This window comes from Bactrocera oleae, chromosome 6 (genome assembly GCF_042242935.1).
Source record: "Bactrocera oleae isolate idBacOlea1 chromosome 6, idBacOlea1, whole genome shotgun sequence".
Lineage (NCBI taxonomy): Eukaryota > Metazoa > Arthropoda > Insecta > Diptera > Tephritidae > Bactrocera > Bactrocera oleae.
In genome coordinates, this window is record NC_091540.1 from 16,420,087 (window position 1) to 16,439,166 (window position 19,080).

Consider the following 19,080-nt stretch of genomic DNA (forward strand, 5'->3'; position numbering starts at 1 on the left):
CTATTACACTATCAAAACTTGGAATTTTAAATACGCTTATTTTAGATATAGACGAATAAAACGAAAGAAATAAGTGAGGAAAGAATTAATGTAATAATATCAGGTGTTATTGACGTTTCAAAATTTAAGATTGAACAAAAAAATAATCGAATAATAATAAATAAAAAAATGTCCAAAAGTACAAAAAATCTGTAACCTATTTAAAACAATAGCAGTAGCACAAAATGAAGGTAAATTGATAATTGAAGAAGATATCAAAAAATGCGAAAACAAATTTTATTCATTCCAATTTTGTAAAAAAAAAGAGTTAAGCAATGCATTCTGTATGATAAAAAGGAATAATACATGTTTGACAGATATGTTAAATAATAAACTCGCTAATTGTACAAAAATGAAGAAAGCTAATAAATCAATAAATATTGTAAACGACGCTACTATAATACATAATATTAATAATCATACAATAAAAGGGGTATATTTGATAACTTTCAAAAATAATGTAGCAATAGAGAGAAAAAAATATGGAAACCTCACTGGAAAAATTTTAAGTTATTTAAAAGCAGAAAAATTTGAGCTATTTTTTGTAAGAGAATATATTAAAACAACAAATGTGGATTTAAGATTGGAAAATTTTGATATACTTACCCCAATCAAACAGAAAATAAAAATGGTGGTCACTTACTACACTATTGTTAATAAGCATAATAAGCTAGAAATGTAATTGGCACTTTAAGTAAATAAGAGAATAACGTATAAAAGGAAATTAAATAAAGAGATATCAGTTTAGTTACTCAAGAAATTCAAAACGTTTCGCTTTGATCTCTTTTAAAAACTTTCCGTGTTCAAACGGTAAATTAATTTATATTTATATGTAAGTTCATCTACAAATATGTATGTACATATATAATACATATTTAAATATATACATATCTTCCTATGTACTACGCTTATTCGCACAAGTTCGAAATTAATTTATTTATTCATCGCCTCAAGCTCTACATCCTCAACATTATGAGATCCTCTATCGTACCACCATCTCAAAATAACTGTGCGCCTACGTCGTACCACAACGAATATCAGCATTATGAACACACCTTGTAAGCCGTTGATCATTTCCATGACCATAAGATAAGCGTCTGGGCCAGGTGAATAGAATGTGACAATTTCCAGTAGCCATGATACAATTAATATTACTCCCAGAAAGCTTATACATTTGGCACTAGTAATGAACAAAAAAATCAAATAATTATTTCACATTTAATACTCGAGCACTATTTTGCCAAACTTACTCTTTTTTCACTTCCTCATATTTCATTTCATCAATTTCGGCAGTTATATTTGGATGAACAGTGCCATTCGTGCTGTTCTTTGCAGCCATCTCTGCTTTCTGTTTCTTAATCTTTTGAAAACCGAAGAATGATATCATCATTACAATAAATGATAAGAAGAGGAATGAAGATACTGGTGGTATGAAATATCGTTGTGACTCGCGAATAGCTATAAGGCAGAAAAATATAAATAAATTATTATTAATATTTATTATTTTGCGTATTAAATTAATTAAATACATTTAAAGTTCATTAAATTAAATTTGATTTAATGCAGTTTTATTTGCTATAAATTATTTCAATTAAATTATTTTCAATTATTTTTGTACTAATTTAACTCAGTTTAACTAAAATCAACTTAATTTATTGCAATATATAATATTCTTATTTCTTTTAATTATGAAATTATTTTAAGTTACCTTAATTTCATTGATCGTATTCAGTTTAGTTTTTTTATATAAATATTGTTAAATTTAAATCTATTTAATTTGCTAAAATTTGTTTTAATTCAATTGACTCCAATGATATTAACATTTAATCAACTTAATTTAACTTAAGCCAACTTATTTCGAAATAAATTTTGCACATATTTCAATTAAATTTAATGTTGTGAAATCGTTTCGAGCTAAATAAAATTCATATAATTTCTTATTTTAGTAATAATTTTTTTTACTTCTTAAATTTTTAATTCGCTTATTAATTAATTATTATATAGCTTTAATATTATTTTTCGAGTTTGTAGTTGTTAATTAATTTATTTTCATTTAATATTTAATTGTGATTTATTTTTATTTTTTTATTAATTATTTTACTAATTTTTTGTTTAGTAGCACCTCGTTTAAGTTTTCCCAATTGAATTCAATTCAAGTTATTTCAAACAAAATTATTCAGTTGATTAACATTCTTTAATTAAACATTTAAGTTTTCTGGATTTAAATAAGCTCAAGTTTTTCCAAACAAACATATTCGTTAATTAAACTTTTTTCTGTTATTACATTAATTAAAATATATATATATTTTTTACTATATAATCAAACATATTTAACATAAATTTGAGCTTTCCGAATTTAATTCAGTTCAAGATAATTAAATCAAAAATAATAATTTAAAGAACATTTTTATAAAATATTACAACAAGTTATTTAAATCAAAAAGAATTAGTTAATTTATATTTGTCAATTAATTGCGACTTATTGCATTTTAAATTTAACACTATTCTTTGTCTTACATGCCGTTAAGCCCTGCATGAAGTAGGACGGCATACCAGGAAGTCCCTTGTGAATAGTCAACGCCACCAGTAAGCCTGCAACACTGTAGCAGACCAGTGAATGTCCAGCAAAAACACACCACACCACCAGCTTAGAGGACCTCTTATTGGCCGGTATGCGGAACCTAGTAAAAAATAAGGTAAGCTTAAATACAGATATGCTCGATACTCGTTTTCAGCTTACCAAATATTCACCAATACATTCCAACAGAGGCAGAAAAACCATATAAAGTATGATAGCATTAGGAACTGTATGACATAACCGATTTTCATGGAATCAATTTTGAAAATATGCACCAAAGAGTGCAGGAAATAGCCCAACGCTAAGCACAACGACAACGAGCTTAGAGATAGGCCATGTACCGAACGTAACTCCTTCAGTCTTATATGTATGTAACTGACGATTAATAAGCACGGTATGGATACGAGCATCAAAGCAGCAATTGCAATGATCTGACCACGTTTCAAGTGCTCCTCAATGGCTGTTATACAAGTTATGGCGTAGGTAATTCCAGACACATTATCCATATCGAGACAATAGTACTTTTCCACAGTGTAACTATCATTTCCATACTTATCCATAATGAGTAGGGAACCGTCTTGCAACACGAAGAAGGCATCATCTTCATCGTTGTATATTAGAGAGCTGCAAGAAATATATGGGACTTTATAATTATCTAGTTTTAAAAGCAATAAATTATGTTACTTACGAATTGCAGGGATTTCCAATCTCAACTTGCAAATCGACCTCATTCTCTTCATCCTCTATGCAGTTGTCGTATAAAATAACGCTTATAATACTGGGTTCAAACTTAAAATTTGTTGAATCGCAGAATTCGTCTGTTTTATTGTCACGAAATACGCTCAGTCCCTCGCCATTAGGACAGCATTTTCTAAATCGCGAGTTTTTCGTATTTATCGGTTGTGCTGCCTTTTTGTTGCGCTGAGAGCAATCCTCAGGTGAAGCAGCATTTTTTGCGTTCTCTAACATGCTCTCTGTAGACGCGCTGTAATTTAACGCTTCGTTCGCTGCCGCGAACTCAATGGAATTTCTGCCATAAAAAATTGATGTATATCATATGTATTAGTTGCAGTAGTACGTGATAATGAATAGAAAAGTTTAAGTTGTGAGAAGGATGATATAATTTGTACATTAGTGTGGTTCTTAAATACAGCGAGAAATTTCAAAACAGTTTACTAAACCTTAAATCCTACGTTAACGACGATTGAGGTCTTCTTTAATGGACACATAACATATAAGTTTTATAGTATGTCGGAAGAAAGTGATTAAGATATGGTACAAATGGCACAAATTTAGATCCCTATGAGAACTTAAATATTTTTAAATATTTAATGATGTAGTGACTAGTCCCTTGTAGAATAATAAGGGATGATAGCATGTTGATAGTTCTCGACCGGAAATGAAGCCGCCGTCTGTCTTTGAATGTACTACTACAGTCGAAGATTACTCATTCAAAATTTGGATAAATATAATATAATACATTTTTCGGTCTCCATAGACAAATTTAACACTTGATACGGATGTGACTCGCCTTAACTGTCTTAAATTTGAAACAAAATTTATTTATCGATCAATTGAGGATAAAAAATGAAAAAAAATCGCATTACACTAAGGTTTAAATTTTCACATAATATTCCTTAGTTATCTCGCAGATCGCAGTTATACTGCAGACAGTATTATGATCGTTTTTTATCAATTTTTAGTACCTTAAGTTAATGCTTAGTTCATTTTATTAAGATATATAAGATGCACCGCTTTTTATCTACTTTTCAACTAAAATGACATACGAGTATATTGACGGATTCACATGTAATAAATGTTGCTTCAATATCTTTCTTGATCTTTAGTTATGCAACGTAAAGTCGAATAAGCTGTTGGGGTTCATATTGCCGTTAGAAGTAATCGAATTTTGCTTAAGTATTTCTCTCTTTTTAAACCACCATTAATAGGGTGAACTAAATTTGGTTAAGATTAGTCAAGTATAAGATTTTTCATAGTCTAAGATTTGTAAATTTTTGACCACGCTATGGTTATGGTATATATTATATAGTATTAAAACAGGTAAGTTCGGGTGTAACCGAACATTTTATACTCTTGCAAGGCAAGGATCAAAGCCGGTGAAATACTTTAAGGTGCATAAAATATAGTATAATAACAAAAATCATTATATGTAGTATATGGAAGTTTGGGTAATTTGTCGACCAATTTCACAGTTCGAATGTTCGTTGTTTCTATTAGGTATATGAGGGATAAGGAAATTATTGTCACGATTCTACCCATTTTCGACATACAGACATATTATTATCAGAAAAGGATTCTCTCTAAGTTTCTATAATATATATCACAGATTCACCGATATGTTCGATAAAAAAAGTTCACAATAGGAATTGTGGTCCATATATTTGGTATCTGGTGACTTGAATAGTTTTAGTACGATTTGAACAATTTTTGGTCATAAGGTGACACACCTCAAAGGCACGATTCATGCAAAGTTTTATCCGGTTACATTAATTGGTTCTTAATTTCTACACTGGAAAGTGAAAGAAGCAGATGAAATTTAAATTATATACCGGTTAAAACCGGTAGAGTAGATCCCGATATATGGGTTTACACCAAATTGTAAGCGATGCCACGCCCATCGTGTAAATTTAACACCGACTTTAACGGCCTCCCGTACCGTCTCGGGTAAAAAATTGTATGTCTCTGGTGCATTTATTTATAGATTTATTGCGCTTTTAGTAATAAGGTGTTTACCCAGAGAAAATGGAACACGTAAGTCCCCGCTTTACGCTGTTCGGTTTAGCGGTCTTTTATTTCAACCTTGGAATTCTCCGTAATCGTTCAGCCGAATACACACATATACACATTAATCCAACCAATAGACAAGGCGGCATATTACTTGAGACAAACCTTAAAGTAGATTTTGAAAAAACATATTTAGAAGAGAACCAATCAATAAGAGAATTATGGAAAAACTACAATATCATGAATGCTTTTTTAGAATGAGATAACAGAAAGATCTTTGAAAGGGTTAGGGAAGAACATTTGGCCACATTTATATTAGAGCGAAGACATTGAACACTCTTTCAATATGACTGAATTAGTGGAAGAAATAGTGGAGTTAGCAAAACAAACTGGTTTAGATGAGATAAATGTGGAAGACGTCAAAGAAATAGTTCAAGAAATAGCAGTCTTTCTAATGATGAGCTTAAGGAAATACCTGAGCAAGAAGAAAACAAAAATATTGACAGTAGTGATTTCGAAGCAAAACAAAAAGAACTTTTGATGGTACCACTACAACTGATATTATGGACCAATTTATTGAAAATGAGCTTGCGTTTTTATATAAACCAATTATATAGGAAGCCCCATCAACTGATTTTAATTATATACCCGTAATTCTTTTGCTTATCAGTCACGTTTTGCACGGGAAATTAATTTAAGTGTGACAGAAGACACTGCAATCGTGTGTACTTCACTTGTAAAGTGCATTGACCATAGGGAATTTATTGGATCTACATTTTTTACAAATAATCTATCCATCTATATATAAAAAAAAAAAAAAACAAATTAATAAAATAATATTTTCCAGAGACCGTAATGATTATAAGTTTTATTTTAAAAAAACACGTAATAATGATTATGCATTGAGTTTTATTATTTTCTTCACCGATAATTTGGTAAGAAATTATTATTTCAATGAACTTGTTGCAGCTACAATCGTATTTGCCGACAGAAATTACTTTTTGAATAACTTTCATATTTTGAATACGATAGCGATAAAATTTGCAATAGTCATGCAAACCAGGACTTATGTATATCCTCTGTGTGAAATTTCAAAAATCAATAATTACGCTTGATATTCGATTCTTTCTAATTTTCTGAGGGGTGGAAAGGGGGCGTGTTTTAAAGAGACCTGCAACGAAGTTAGCAAAAACCTTCATAAGAAACCTGTGATCTAGAAATGAGTTTTAATTTGAGCAAAAAAATAAAAATCACAAATGTTGATTATTTTTGATTTTATTATTATTATTTTTTATTTTTGGTTCAAAAAGAATGATTGTTTTGACTTTTATTATTTTGCTCAAAAATATTAATTAATTATGATTTATTGTATTGCAAAATTAGTCAAAATTAATCATTATCGGTGATGAAAATAATAAGAATCAGAAATTGAAAAATCATCAAGGAAACGCTAAGATCATCGAAAAGGGATTAACATGACGTTATCTGTTTTTTTGTATGTCGATTCTAAGTATTTGATTTTTTCAATTAAAAATTACAACAATAATCATTATTTACGGTCCCTGATATTTTCAGTAAAATGCCAATTGGAAAATTCATAAATTTTTCCATTGACTAATATTTGTATGAATCATTTTTGATATCAATTTTTGATCAGGTATTGTACCCTTGAATTCTTATACCGGCAATTACTTTTTCGCGTTTTGGTATATCATAGCCATAGCGTCGCATGACCGAATATACTATTTATAATATAAAAATGACTCACGAATTCTTTTTTTAGAATATTTCTTGAAGTACGAGAATGATTCTTACGCAGAAAAACATTGTCTGAAAAAGCCTCAAAACAACACTTTTTTATACCCCCATACAAACGATTCGTAATCAAGACCAAGAAATAACACTACTAGCTCCAAATTTTTTTTTTCAAATTGGTACATCTGTCGTGAAAACATATGGAAAGATACAAGCCATTTGAAGTTGACTTGTCAGAATTTTTTTAAATATAGTTGTACACACCAGATATCATTGACTAACATTTGACTAAGCGTGAAATTGCTAATGCCATAGGCATCTCAGACGAACGAGTACTTCATATTTTACATGGAGAATTTCATATGAAAAAGCTGTTGAGAAACTTAGTGCCACACACTTTAACAATTCAACGAAAACTGAATCGAAAACAAAATTTTCAGCATAATTTGGAGCGTTTTAAGCAGAATAAAACCGATTTATTGAGTCGTTTTATAACTATGGATGAGACTTGGATTTACCACCATGATCCTAAATTAAAACAAGTAAGGAAGGGCTAAGTTCGGATGTAACCGAACATTTTATACTCTCGCAAGGTCAAATGGTATACTCGTTTGAGATTTCTTTGTGGATTGACTGATATTTTCGGTAGAAGGTCAACTATAGGCACTGGGGTCCACATATTTAGTACTTAGGGGTTTGAACAGTTTTGGTTCGATTTAGACAATTTTTGGCCGTAAGGTGGCATACTTTAATTGCATTATTCACGCAAAGTTTTACCCCGATATAATCATTGTTACCTGATTTGCATAGTGGAAAGTGAAAGAATCAGATGGAATTGAAAATGGTGTTACATGGGAAGTAAGCGTGGTTGTAGTCCGATTTCGCCCATTTGACATAGAAACATGAAAAGAACGTTATGCACCGAATTTGGTTGAAATCGGTTGAGCAGATCTCAAGATATGGGTTTTCACCTAAAAGTGGGCTGTGCCATGCCCACTGTCTAATTTTGAACGCGGTTCCTATAAAGTCATCTTATACCATCTCAGAGATAAAATTTAATGTCTCTGGCGTGTTTAGTGCTTGATTTATCGCGCTTTTAGTAGTTTTTAACAGTACCGTTATATGGGGAGTGGGCGGAGTTGCCACCCGATTTCAACTATTTTCACACCGTTAATAGAAGTGCTAAAAACATTTGCTTCCAGTGAATTTTGTTATTATAGCATTAGCGGTTTAGGAGATATGCACATTAAACCTATTAGAGGCGGGACCACGCCCACTTTTTAAAAAAAAATTTTAACTGCAGATGCCCCTCCCTAATGTGATCCTGTGTACCAAATAACAGTCTTGTATCTTATTGCGGAGCTTAGTTATGGCAAGTTATTTGTTTTTGATTAATGGCGTTTTGTGGGCGTGGCAGTGGTCCGATTACGCCCATCTGCAATACCAACCGTCTCACGGTACCATATAACCCTATATCTAACTCGATTAATTTTAGGTGATACAAACAACCGTTAGGTGAACAAAACTATTATACTCTGTAGCAACAGGTTGCGAGAGTATAACAAGAACGTTTACAGTGGACTAAAGCTAGTTGTTCAGCTCCAAAGCAGGTGAAGTTACAACGATCAGCAAAGGAGGTTATGGCATCCGGTTTTTGGGATGCAAAAGGAATTTCGTTGTTTGATTATCTGCAGAGAGGTAAAACAATGTTTTAACAATGACAAAATTCAACGAATTAAGGTACGAATTGCTTGAGCATCCACCGTATTCACCAAATTAGACTCCCAGCGACTACCACCTCTTCCGAAGTCTGCAGCAAAAGCTTCGTGGAAAGCGTTTTTTCGTTGAATGAAGAAGCTATTACAGATGTAGACGGGTATTTTGAAAAAGCTTCCGGAAAGTCATTATAGGGATGGCATAAATTATTGAATAAAAAAATATATTTCGTAACAATAACAGTATTTATTCATTTCGAGCGCAGAAACTTTTCAACCAACCTGTATATGTATATAAAAGAGAGTCGTGTTAGTTACAATATTTATAACTCATAGAATACTTTTTATCTCTTAATGTTAAAAGTCAATACAATTCATAAATACAAAATTTATATTTCAAATCATAAACATGGCTTCAAAATTCATGTAAGAATCATTTAAATATTTTATGACTTAAAAAATAATAATAATAACAATAACAACACATAGCCACTGCATTTTGTATACATCAGTATATGGATTATACTGATTGTTGCTACTGAACATTTATAATATCACAACAGAAACTCGCATTGATATTGCATGGCCAATGCAAAGCGCCCACTTTGTTAGGCTATGGGCGAACGGCGCAGAGTCATGGCTCACAAATATTCTCGAAGCATTGCAACGGACAATGCAAGATTTAAACGGCAACGATGAAGTTTTCGGTGGTGCTGTCTTACCACTGTCTGGGATTGCCGATAGCCTGGCCATTCTTCTCTTATCTTAGCGCAATGAGATTAACGAATGTTTAACATAAGTAATTGTTCTTATGTTGAAACTCAAATATATGGGAACAATTGCAAACTAATCCATCCTCAGAAATAATACTGAAACCAAATACGCAGTACATCACGAAAATAAAATTGCTTAATTGAAAGTATAGTCCTAAAAGTAGAAATTAATTGTTTGGATTATAACTAGCTCAGTAATCGGGCTACATTAGCGGCCAAAAGTGTAGAAGTTGAGAAAATTAGTTTCCAGTTACAACAGTTGTTGCCAGGCTATCAAATGTATTTTAATCATTCACTGCTGTTGTTGATGAAAATGAAAACGTAAATTATCTAGATGACATCACATAATCTTCGGTTGAAAAATGTTCAACTATTATTATTCAGAGTAATTTCAATTCACCTCAATTATGCAACGATACACGTTTGATAAACAAAAGGAATACAGGAAATATTATTATAGCAAGTATTTTGACTGGAAAATTTATGGAAAAATGGTCTTCTAACCACGTTTTCTAATGATACTGACAGAATGTACGATACGAATAGAGCTGAATTAAATTGAATTTGAAAAATTTTTATAATTAAAAACTATATATATTATTGTTGAAAATTAAAATTAAGAATATCAACTAACAACTTTGAAAATTACTCATTTGTTACAAACTTGAATAAAAAATTAATAAAATAAAAAAATCAACATAATATTTTTTATTAACACGCTTTTATTAGCTTGGGTTGTATGTATGTAATGGAATCTTAGAGCTCAATTTTCACTGGTTTTAAGAAGCCTGATCAACTTGAAACTTTGCACACGTATCAAGGACCGATGACAATGCAATAATTTGATAACAGTTTCCCATTATTTTAAAAGTTGGCGTAACCCCGCCTCCTAAATGGTTTAATGTATATATCTTTCAAACCACTAAAACTAACTCAACCAAATTTGCTGAGAGGAAGTCCTTTTAGCACTTTTTCATACGCTGTGAAAATGGGAAAAATCAGATAATAACCACGCCCACTCCCCATATAACAGTTATGTTAAAATATACTAAAAGTGCGATAACTGACGAAATAAATGCGCCATAAGCATTAAATTTCACAAACAAGATGGTGGGGAAGAGTTTTACAGGAGAAGGTGTAAAATTTGTAAAATGGGCGTGGCCCACTAATCTTTAGGTGAAATCCTATAACTCAGGAACTATCGAACTAATTTCAACCAGGTATGTGAGGTTACCCATTCATTCCTATCACACACTGTGAAAATGAGTGAAATTATACGACTATAAAACTAGAATAGAATAGAATAATTTATAATTAATACCTTATACCTTAGCCACAGCAACGCGTCATCTAGTATTATATATAGATATACCTATGTATTTCTATGAACGTGTTGAATATGTAAAATTTATATGAATAAATACGCAAAAGTTTGTAATAACAAGAAGCTATAATACTCTACACAAATACAAAGGTTCCTTACAAGAACTTGATTCCGATTGTTCAGTTTATATGGCAGCTCTATGCTATAGTGATCTGGTCTGAACAATTTATTCAGAGATTCCATTGTTGCATTAGATAATAATCCATGCCTGATAACGAACTACAAGTATATATATACAGACAGACAAATGGACAGACGGACATGGCTAAATCAACTAAGTTCATCAAGCTGATCATTTATGTATTGCGTACATATATCGTTATTCGAATCGTTAATTGATTGCAACCAAAATTGTTATCTTATTAACCGTATAATAATTACTAGAACTGGATTAATTCCTTTTATTTCTCGCACTAAACTAAAGTATGCTTAAGAGTATATTTCCACGCAATTGTATAAAGGCAGAGTCCTTAATGATAATCATTTTATATAGTATATTTGGGCTGGATTAAACTTGAACTAATTTCACCCATTTTCGTCATTAGCTCAGCACCTCTATCCCTGAAGGGAATTATTTCAGCAATACAGGGCTTAAAAAATAACAAGTTTACAGGATACGATAGAATCCAAGCTTAAACTCTGAAAGTGTGCCCAGAACACACGTCCAAATTCCTGTTTCCAATTTTCACCTAAATTTGGGTAGAGAAGATCGCTGAGGACTGACTGTAGGGTATTCTGATCCCTCTCCCAAGGAAAGGCGACAGTTCTTAATGAAAACTCAATCGCGGATTTATGATTTTTTCCAATACGTCCAAGCATACTTTTAAGCCGCATTAAATCAAACTCGACCAATCTCTGAGAAAAAAACAAGCCGGATTTCGAACAAATCGTTCGTGCGTTAACCAGATTAACACCCTACATAGTATAGTTGAGTTAATAAATGAATGGCAGTCGACTCTTCAACTTGTTTTCATTGACTATAGCACTACGCTTGACAGCATACAACGCGAAAGTATTTGGGAGGAGCTTCGATCTAGAGGAATTCCTGAGAAGCTTACAGCTTTAATCAAAGCACAATATGCAGATTTCAGGTGCAGAGTACTTTACAATTTCGAGCTCTCAGACAGCATTACAACGTACGCAGGTGTTCACCAAGGGTGTTTACTTTCCTTATTATTATCGATGACATCGTACACAGATCCATAAATGATAAGCGCAGAGATATCTACTGGAACTTTAACAAACATCTTGAAGATCTCGCTTATACGGATGATATTAGCTTAGTGCTATGAAGCATTCCGACATGGAAGCAAAGCTTTACAATCTATGCGCCGAGTCGGGTAGAGTTGTCATATAAATCAACATCGACAAAACAAAATTAATTAAAATAGACACAAAAAGCAACGATAATTCCATACTACAAGACAAAGAAAATGTCTATATATATAATATCTGCGGAAAACAGTGCAGGAAAAGATATTTAGGTAAATAAATTTAGCAATAGACGCAAATGCACAGGTGAATTTTGAATTTTTTTGAAAAGTACTTATTTATTCATAAATATCGATTTTGTCCCCTTCAAAGTAATCCCACTCGGAAATATTACACTCGTGCCAACGCATTTTCCAATCTTCGAAGTCAATCGAATCAACTGTTTCTTCGATTCTGACTTGATCTTATCAATTGTGGCAAAACGCTTTCCTTTCATTAGTTTTTTCAGTTTTTAAAATAGGAAAAAGCAACAGGGAGCCAAATCGTTGTTGAAGTGAACAAATTCTGAGCGATACTAATGCGACACTGCTTTCGCTCAAAATTTAGCAATTTCGGAACAAACTTTGCTTCCACACGTTTCATGTCCTAATCATTCGAGAAAATTGAATGGCATGAGCCGATTGATATGCCAACATCGTCTGTAATTTTTCTAATAATGATTCGACGATTTTCAAGAACAATTTTTTTCACTGTTTCGATGTTTTCTTCGCTTGTTGCCGTGGTCGCACCTCCGGGATTCTCATCATCATCAACATCTTCTCGGCCTTCTGTAAAGCGCTTGTCACACTTATTAACACTTTTTTGAGACATAGTGGCCTTGGAGCACTTTATTCCATTTTTAATGCAAGATTTAATACATATTCTTTGCTCCATTTCTTTCAAAAGTCAAAAATCGAAGAGTACACAAAAACGTAACTAACCTTTTCTGTTGTCAAAAACAAACTACTAATCGAAATGGACTCCTAATGCAAGTACATGATAAGCATATGTGTCCGATTATAACAAAAACTAAATTTTGATAATCGAATGTACACAGCCCACGAAAAATCAAAATTCACCTTTTCCTTTGAACACACCTCGTATATAAAAAATGCAATCTGGTACTCATGGCCAACAATGTATATAACTTGCGAAAGTGATGAAGTGGGAGATACAAGAAATGATGATGATGTCCAAGATAACATGTGTACTTACACTTTTTGCTATGATATCTTACATATTGACCGATATGCAAGGCAACCGGATTTTCGAAATCTTTTTATTATGTCAAGATATTGTTCCGATTTTACTCATTTTGGACACAAGGACATGCATACTGTTGTTATAAAAAGACGTTCTCTGAGTTTCATTAAGATATTTCACATATTGGCCAATTTATGCGGTATAAGGCCAACTTGAATTTTGTAAACTTTTATAATAAGTATATGGAGGCTAAAAGAATTGCGTTTTACAAAAGTTTACAACCGGTCGGAAGTTCGAAAATTTTTTAAATTATTGAGTATAAGGGTTGGGGAAGTAAGATCGGCTATAGGTTAGGAGCTTCTCATTCTCGGTATTTGGGGCCTTGTAAAGATATATGTATGCTGTCCCATTTTTACCACTTTAGACGGGAGGTGCCCACACATTGATGGAATTATTTGCTAATTTGTATTTTCTTCATTGATGCTTAGGCGAGGTTGTAGTACGATTTTGAAATTGTTAAATAAGGATGTCAAGAAAATGAAAATATTTTTAGATAAATTTTAGTAGTCGGTTTGTGCGACTCACGCTCCATTCCTGCCACGTTAGTCTGCTGGTTGATTGTCTCCACCGAGACTCTGCTATATTAATAGCATGTTCGCTGATTAAGTGTTTGCAAGTTGCCAGAGGCATAAAAATATCCTTTTTTTCAGGGGTTAGTTGCAAAGTGGTACCTGTTCTGGCTAGTTCATATGCTTCGCAGTTACCAGGGATATCACTATGTCTTGGAACCCATTGCAGGTTTATTGTGAAGTAGGATGTCAGATCCAGCTTGGATGAGACTATTGGAGACTTGAGTGATTTCAAGGCCGCTTGGCTATCCGTATATATATATATATGCTTCTTGTTGTGAGCACACTTTTTGTCAATACCACACGGCTATCTTCTGGTAAACGGAAGGCGATTTTGGTGTCTAATGTTGCGCAAAAGACACCACCTCCCACTCGATTATCCAGTTTGGATCCATCCGTGTAGATTCTAATTCCTCTATTCCTGTCCACCTCGTCCCTTTCCCACTCCTCTCTTGTAGGGAAGGCAATATTGTGGACCGAATTTAGCTTCAATTCTATTGGATTGCGGAAATCCGTGGTTTTGGGTAGGAACGGGAATATACTGAGTATCCTAAAATGCCCCTTGTTGCATGCGACTAGTTGGGAGGATTCCCTCAGTCTGAGAGCTGACTTTGCTGCCACTTGCTTACAGAACAGATCTGTTGGCAGTAAATGTAGAATGACGTTTAGAGCCTGGCTTGGCGTTGTTCTAAGAGCTCCACTAATGCATATACTGACTGCTCTTTGTATACTTTCCATACGCTTTACCGCGTGTTTCTTTTCCATTATTGGCCACCATACCATCCCCCTGCGGGTAGGGGTAAGAATTTACCCGCGGTAAGGCATGCCTGTCGTAAAAGGCGACTAAAAGCCAAATGCACTATGACTGTTATTATGTACCTTGCTCAGTAATATCAGCATAGTATGTCAGAAATAGTGCTATAATACTCAGCTTGAACTGATATTATAGACTTTAAATGAAAAAGCAAATAAAAAGACATTTGAAGTTCAAGCGACAAAAGTCACCAGTCATTGAGTAATGGGTTGCTCAACTGGCAGTAGTTTCGGCTACACAGTCTTAACGGAGACTTTCTGGTACCACGGGGAGCAAAAAGCCCGTAGACTTCGGTCCAATCTGCACATTGGATTATGGCCCCTTTGGGGAGATTCGTGGTGGCTGTGGTTGAAACCTAAATGCAGGAAGAACTGAAAATTCAGCCTAACTGTTTTTTCAGTTCTAAAATAAAGTTGCAAAAAGCAACTGGGTTCCGTACCCGAAAACGGAAGAGGTTTTAGGTCGGCCTTCAATCATACCAAGATGGTAGTGTGGACCCAGACACACTGTCACTGGTATCCAAATAAATACTTGCAAATAGCTCGTATTGTTTGGGGCGCTTATCAACGCATTGTATTGATATGCTGTGTTTTGGAACACCGTGAGGTAAGGCCGTCGCCGGCAGGTACTCACGTAAATCAACAACGAAAGTTGGCCACCATACCAATATACCGTATGTCATCATTGGTCTGACAACTGCTGTATAGAGCGAATGAGTTACCCGAGGCGTTAGCCCCCATTTGGGGCCCACCATCCTTTTACAGGTGTAGAGTGCTGTGGCTGCCTTCTTCACCCTAGCGTCCAAGTTTTGCTTCCATGAAAGCTTCCTGTCTAAGATTAGTCCCAGGTAGCTTGCCTTATCTCCAATTGTTAGTCTGCAACCATTTATTAATGGCGCCATAACTTCTGGAGTATTATGTTTTCTGATGAACAGTACTAGTTCTGTCTTACCAGCATTTAAGTTTAATCCGCACGATACAGCCCAACGATTTATATCGTCCAAGATCGTTTGCATAAGGTTTGCGAGAGTATTCGGGAATTTACCTCTAGTAGGCCACAACATGTACCCCCTTCTTTTCTAGATCCAAGAGCAACTTATTCATTGTCAGGACCCAGAGAAGTGGGGATAACACGCCTCCTTGAGGTGTACCTCTTTGGACAGATCTGCACATCGTTGACGCTCCCAGCGTTGAAATTATTGACCTGCTCTTGAGCATCTGTTCAATTAATTTTCTGAGAGGTTCAGAGATGTCCAGATCCTTAAGCGCACTCAGTATGGCCCTAGGCTGAATATTATTGAAGGCTCCTTCTATATCTAAGAAGGCAAGTAGAGTGTATTCTTTAACTTCCAGAGATTTTTCAATCTCCGCCACCACAGAGCTTAGTGCTGTTTCTGTGGATTTTCCTTTAGAATACGCATGCTGCGAACCAGCCAAATTTTCTGGTTTCAGTTTGTTTCTTATATGTAATTCTATTAGTCTTTCCAGCGTTTTTAAAAGGAATGAGGAGAGGCTGATTGGCCTGAAGTCCTTCTGACTCTAAAATTAAAATAGAAATATTTGTTTAGCGATGTTAAAAACTTAAGATTTGAAATAAAAGCGCTTTATAATATTGCATGGGTCAGAGGACGAGTTAACGCAAGTTTGCATTGCAAGCGCTGCCAGGGTTTTTGAACAACTAGTATAGTTTTTTTGATTCGATACTCTCCAACCTTTTCGAATCGAAGACAGCTATTGAATTGTTTTTAGGTGAGATTATGACTATTTTGAAGCTGCCTAGAGCCAGCAAAAGAAAACATTTTTATCATAATGCCTTGGGCTATACATCTCTGTGGACACATAGAGATTATTAACTTAATTTTATTAAATTCTGAAGTGCAGTTCTACATATTTCCATAACAGGCAATACAAAATCAATTTGCTTCAAAATGTAACCATGGCCGATTCAACAATGGTATATCCTAAGTTTTTCGCCTAGATCTCCTGTTTGTTCAACTTTTATTTAATTTAGACCAAAAAGACACATATTCTTCTTTTTTTATAGTTTAATTTCAGTTTCAATAACCTTTTTGTCAGTTTAGATGATACCTTTTAGTGTCCTCTAGAAAAGCAACAAGGGGTCTTTTTTCTAATAGCTTAAAAAACATGTGCGTAAATTTTGAAGTAAATTGTAGGGGCAAAATAATCTGAAGTACACCCCAGAATCGATTATAAAAATTATTTAATAACATTTTTAATTTAATCTCAATATTTTGTTAACAAGTTGCATTTTTTTGCTTGCTTCTGTATTTTGTATCGTATAATTCAGATCTTTTTTAAAATATTTTTCATACTTAAGATTGCTAACAAGTTTCTTCGGGCGGGCCACTATAAATATCAATATTTATTACTCGCTACTGGGTACACCCCCATATCTAACTACATTCATACGTATACGCACATACATTTCTACACACAAATAATAATATTTTTTATAAATGTATGCTTATAAGTAATTAACTACTAGATTATAATCTTTAAAAATTTCCAGACGTCATATATTACAACTTTATAACTAAATTTCTTTTGATTTGAATTAAAATTGGACGTGCTAATTTTGATTGCTACAAATATCGACCGAGCGAAAGAGCATTAGAGTGATAAAATATTTATTAACTTACATGAACTTTGAAAGCGTGCCGTTTGTTCCATTTATGACTGTTTGTGATAATATGCTATTAAAGCTCCAACACTCAACTATGCAGGCTGTTATCACAAGTGTACGTATCAGCAAATCGTACATGATTACATTACCCTGAAATATGTGGAAAAGAAGACATGTACATTCGAAAAAAGTGAGTTACACTTTGACTGTTTAGTTTTAATTAAATTCAAGCGAAAATTTTTTACGCACATATCTGTGTAAATGTGTATGTATGTATCTATTATGACATCACAAATATTATCGCGAAAACACTCTTATCAGTGGATACAATAAAACTCTTTCACATTGTTTTCACTGAAAACTCCATACTAAGTTATTGCCTAAGCGATATAGTCGACATCGTAGATGATTAAGAATATATTACATATATACCATATACACACATTCATGCATATGTATGTCTATTTAAAATATATATTAAGCTGATTTAAAAAATTTGCACTTTGCATGTGTTTCTGCGATGATCATCTGCGAGCAGATTAATTTATTATTTTGTTAAACTCGCTTTGCTGGTTCACTAAAAATTCATACCCATATGCACTTATGAATACTCGTATATACATAAGTATGTACATACAAATGTGTGTACGCATAAAGTCGAATATTTGTTTAATTAAAACAAGCTAGAACTTTTTGTGCTGTTGCAAATGTTTTAGACCGTATAGCAAAGCAAACACAAAAACAAATTCTACTACATATGTACATATTTACATACATACATATGTTCACTGCATTTACAGACACTTGTCGAACGTACAAGAACTATCCACTTAAACATCCGCTCACACAATTGCTACGCACACACGTTTAAATAATTAAAAAATCAAGAAGCTACTACAACTTTAGAAGAATTGTCCCTTAGTTGGTAGATTCATAGAAATGAAGTTACTCACGGATTTTTTTTCAAGATGTGTGAGTAATGCTCACCGGTATTTTTTTCGCAGCGCGCTTTCAATTCACTTTATTTATTTGTTTGTGTGCGCTTGCTATACCGCTCGAAATACAATTTTATTATTTGTGTTATTGCTAATATATGCATGTACAAATGTATATAAGCATATATACCGTGCGCTCACAACCGACTTGACTGAGTTTAGCGAATAATAGTTAAAGAATGAGCCTTTGGCTGTAAATAGAATTCTTTTGGCCTAATGTTGAGTATCATTATATTGGAATTCGTGCATTTATTTTGTGATAAGATAACGGTATTAGGGATTTATGTGCTTGGCAAACCCGTTCACTACCGTTTTACCGGTGCCTTCGAAATTGGATAACGTAGTGGCACAAAATCGCACTTTTGAAATTAATATCAACTTATTTAGCACCGCACAGACACCAAACACTCACACACGGATGCACAAATATTACATAATTTAGATATTAACAACTTTACTGTTCAGTAGAGTATTATAAAAAAGCACAACCAACTACAGAGTGGCAGCTGATGAAGTTTTAACTGGAATTGCCATTCGTCTGTCATAATAAGTAAAT

At 33.4% G+C, this 19,080-nt stretch overlaps 1 protein-coding gene across 6 annotated transcripts; it reads right to left on the reverse strand.

Annotated features, from left to right (window-relative positions):
* Window positions 1-782: 782 nt before the first annotated feature.
* On the reverse strand, window positions 783-18,827 carry mthl14 (methuselah-like 14). 6 transcript variants are annotated; one of them, XM_036360552.2, is made up of 7 exons: window positions 18,517-18,827; window positions 17,546-17,679; window positions 3,306-3,647; window positions 2,780-3,241; window positions 2,557-2,720; window positions 1,290-1,497; window positions 783-1,219 (listed from the first exon to the last, which is right to left on the reverse strand). In XM_036360552.2, the coding sequence occupies exons 2-7, from the start codon at window positions 17,665-17,667 to the stop codon at window positions 973-975; spliced, it is 1,545 nt and encodes a 514-aa protein (XP_036216445.1). In that variant the 5' UTR covers window positions 17,668-17,679; window positions 18,517-18,827; the 3' UTR covers window positions 783-972. The 6 variants fall into 6 exon arrangements, with proteins under 6 accessions (XP_036216445.1, XP_014090901.1, XP_036216444.1 ...); XM_014235426.3 differs by having other exon boundaries at window positions 18,483-18,827; XM_036360551.2 differs by lacking the exon at window positions 18,517-18,827 and adding an exon at window positions 18,309-18,420.
* Window positions 18,828-19,080: the final 253 nt, after the last annotated feature.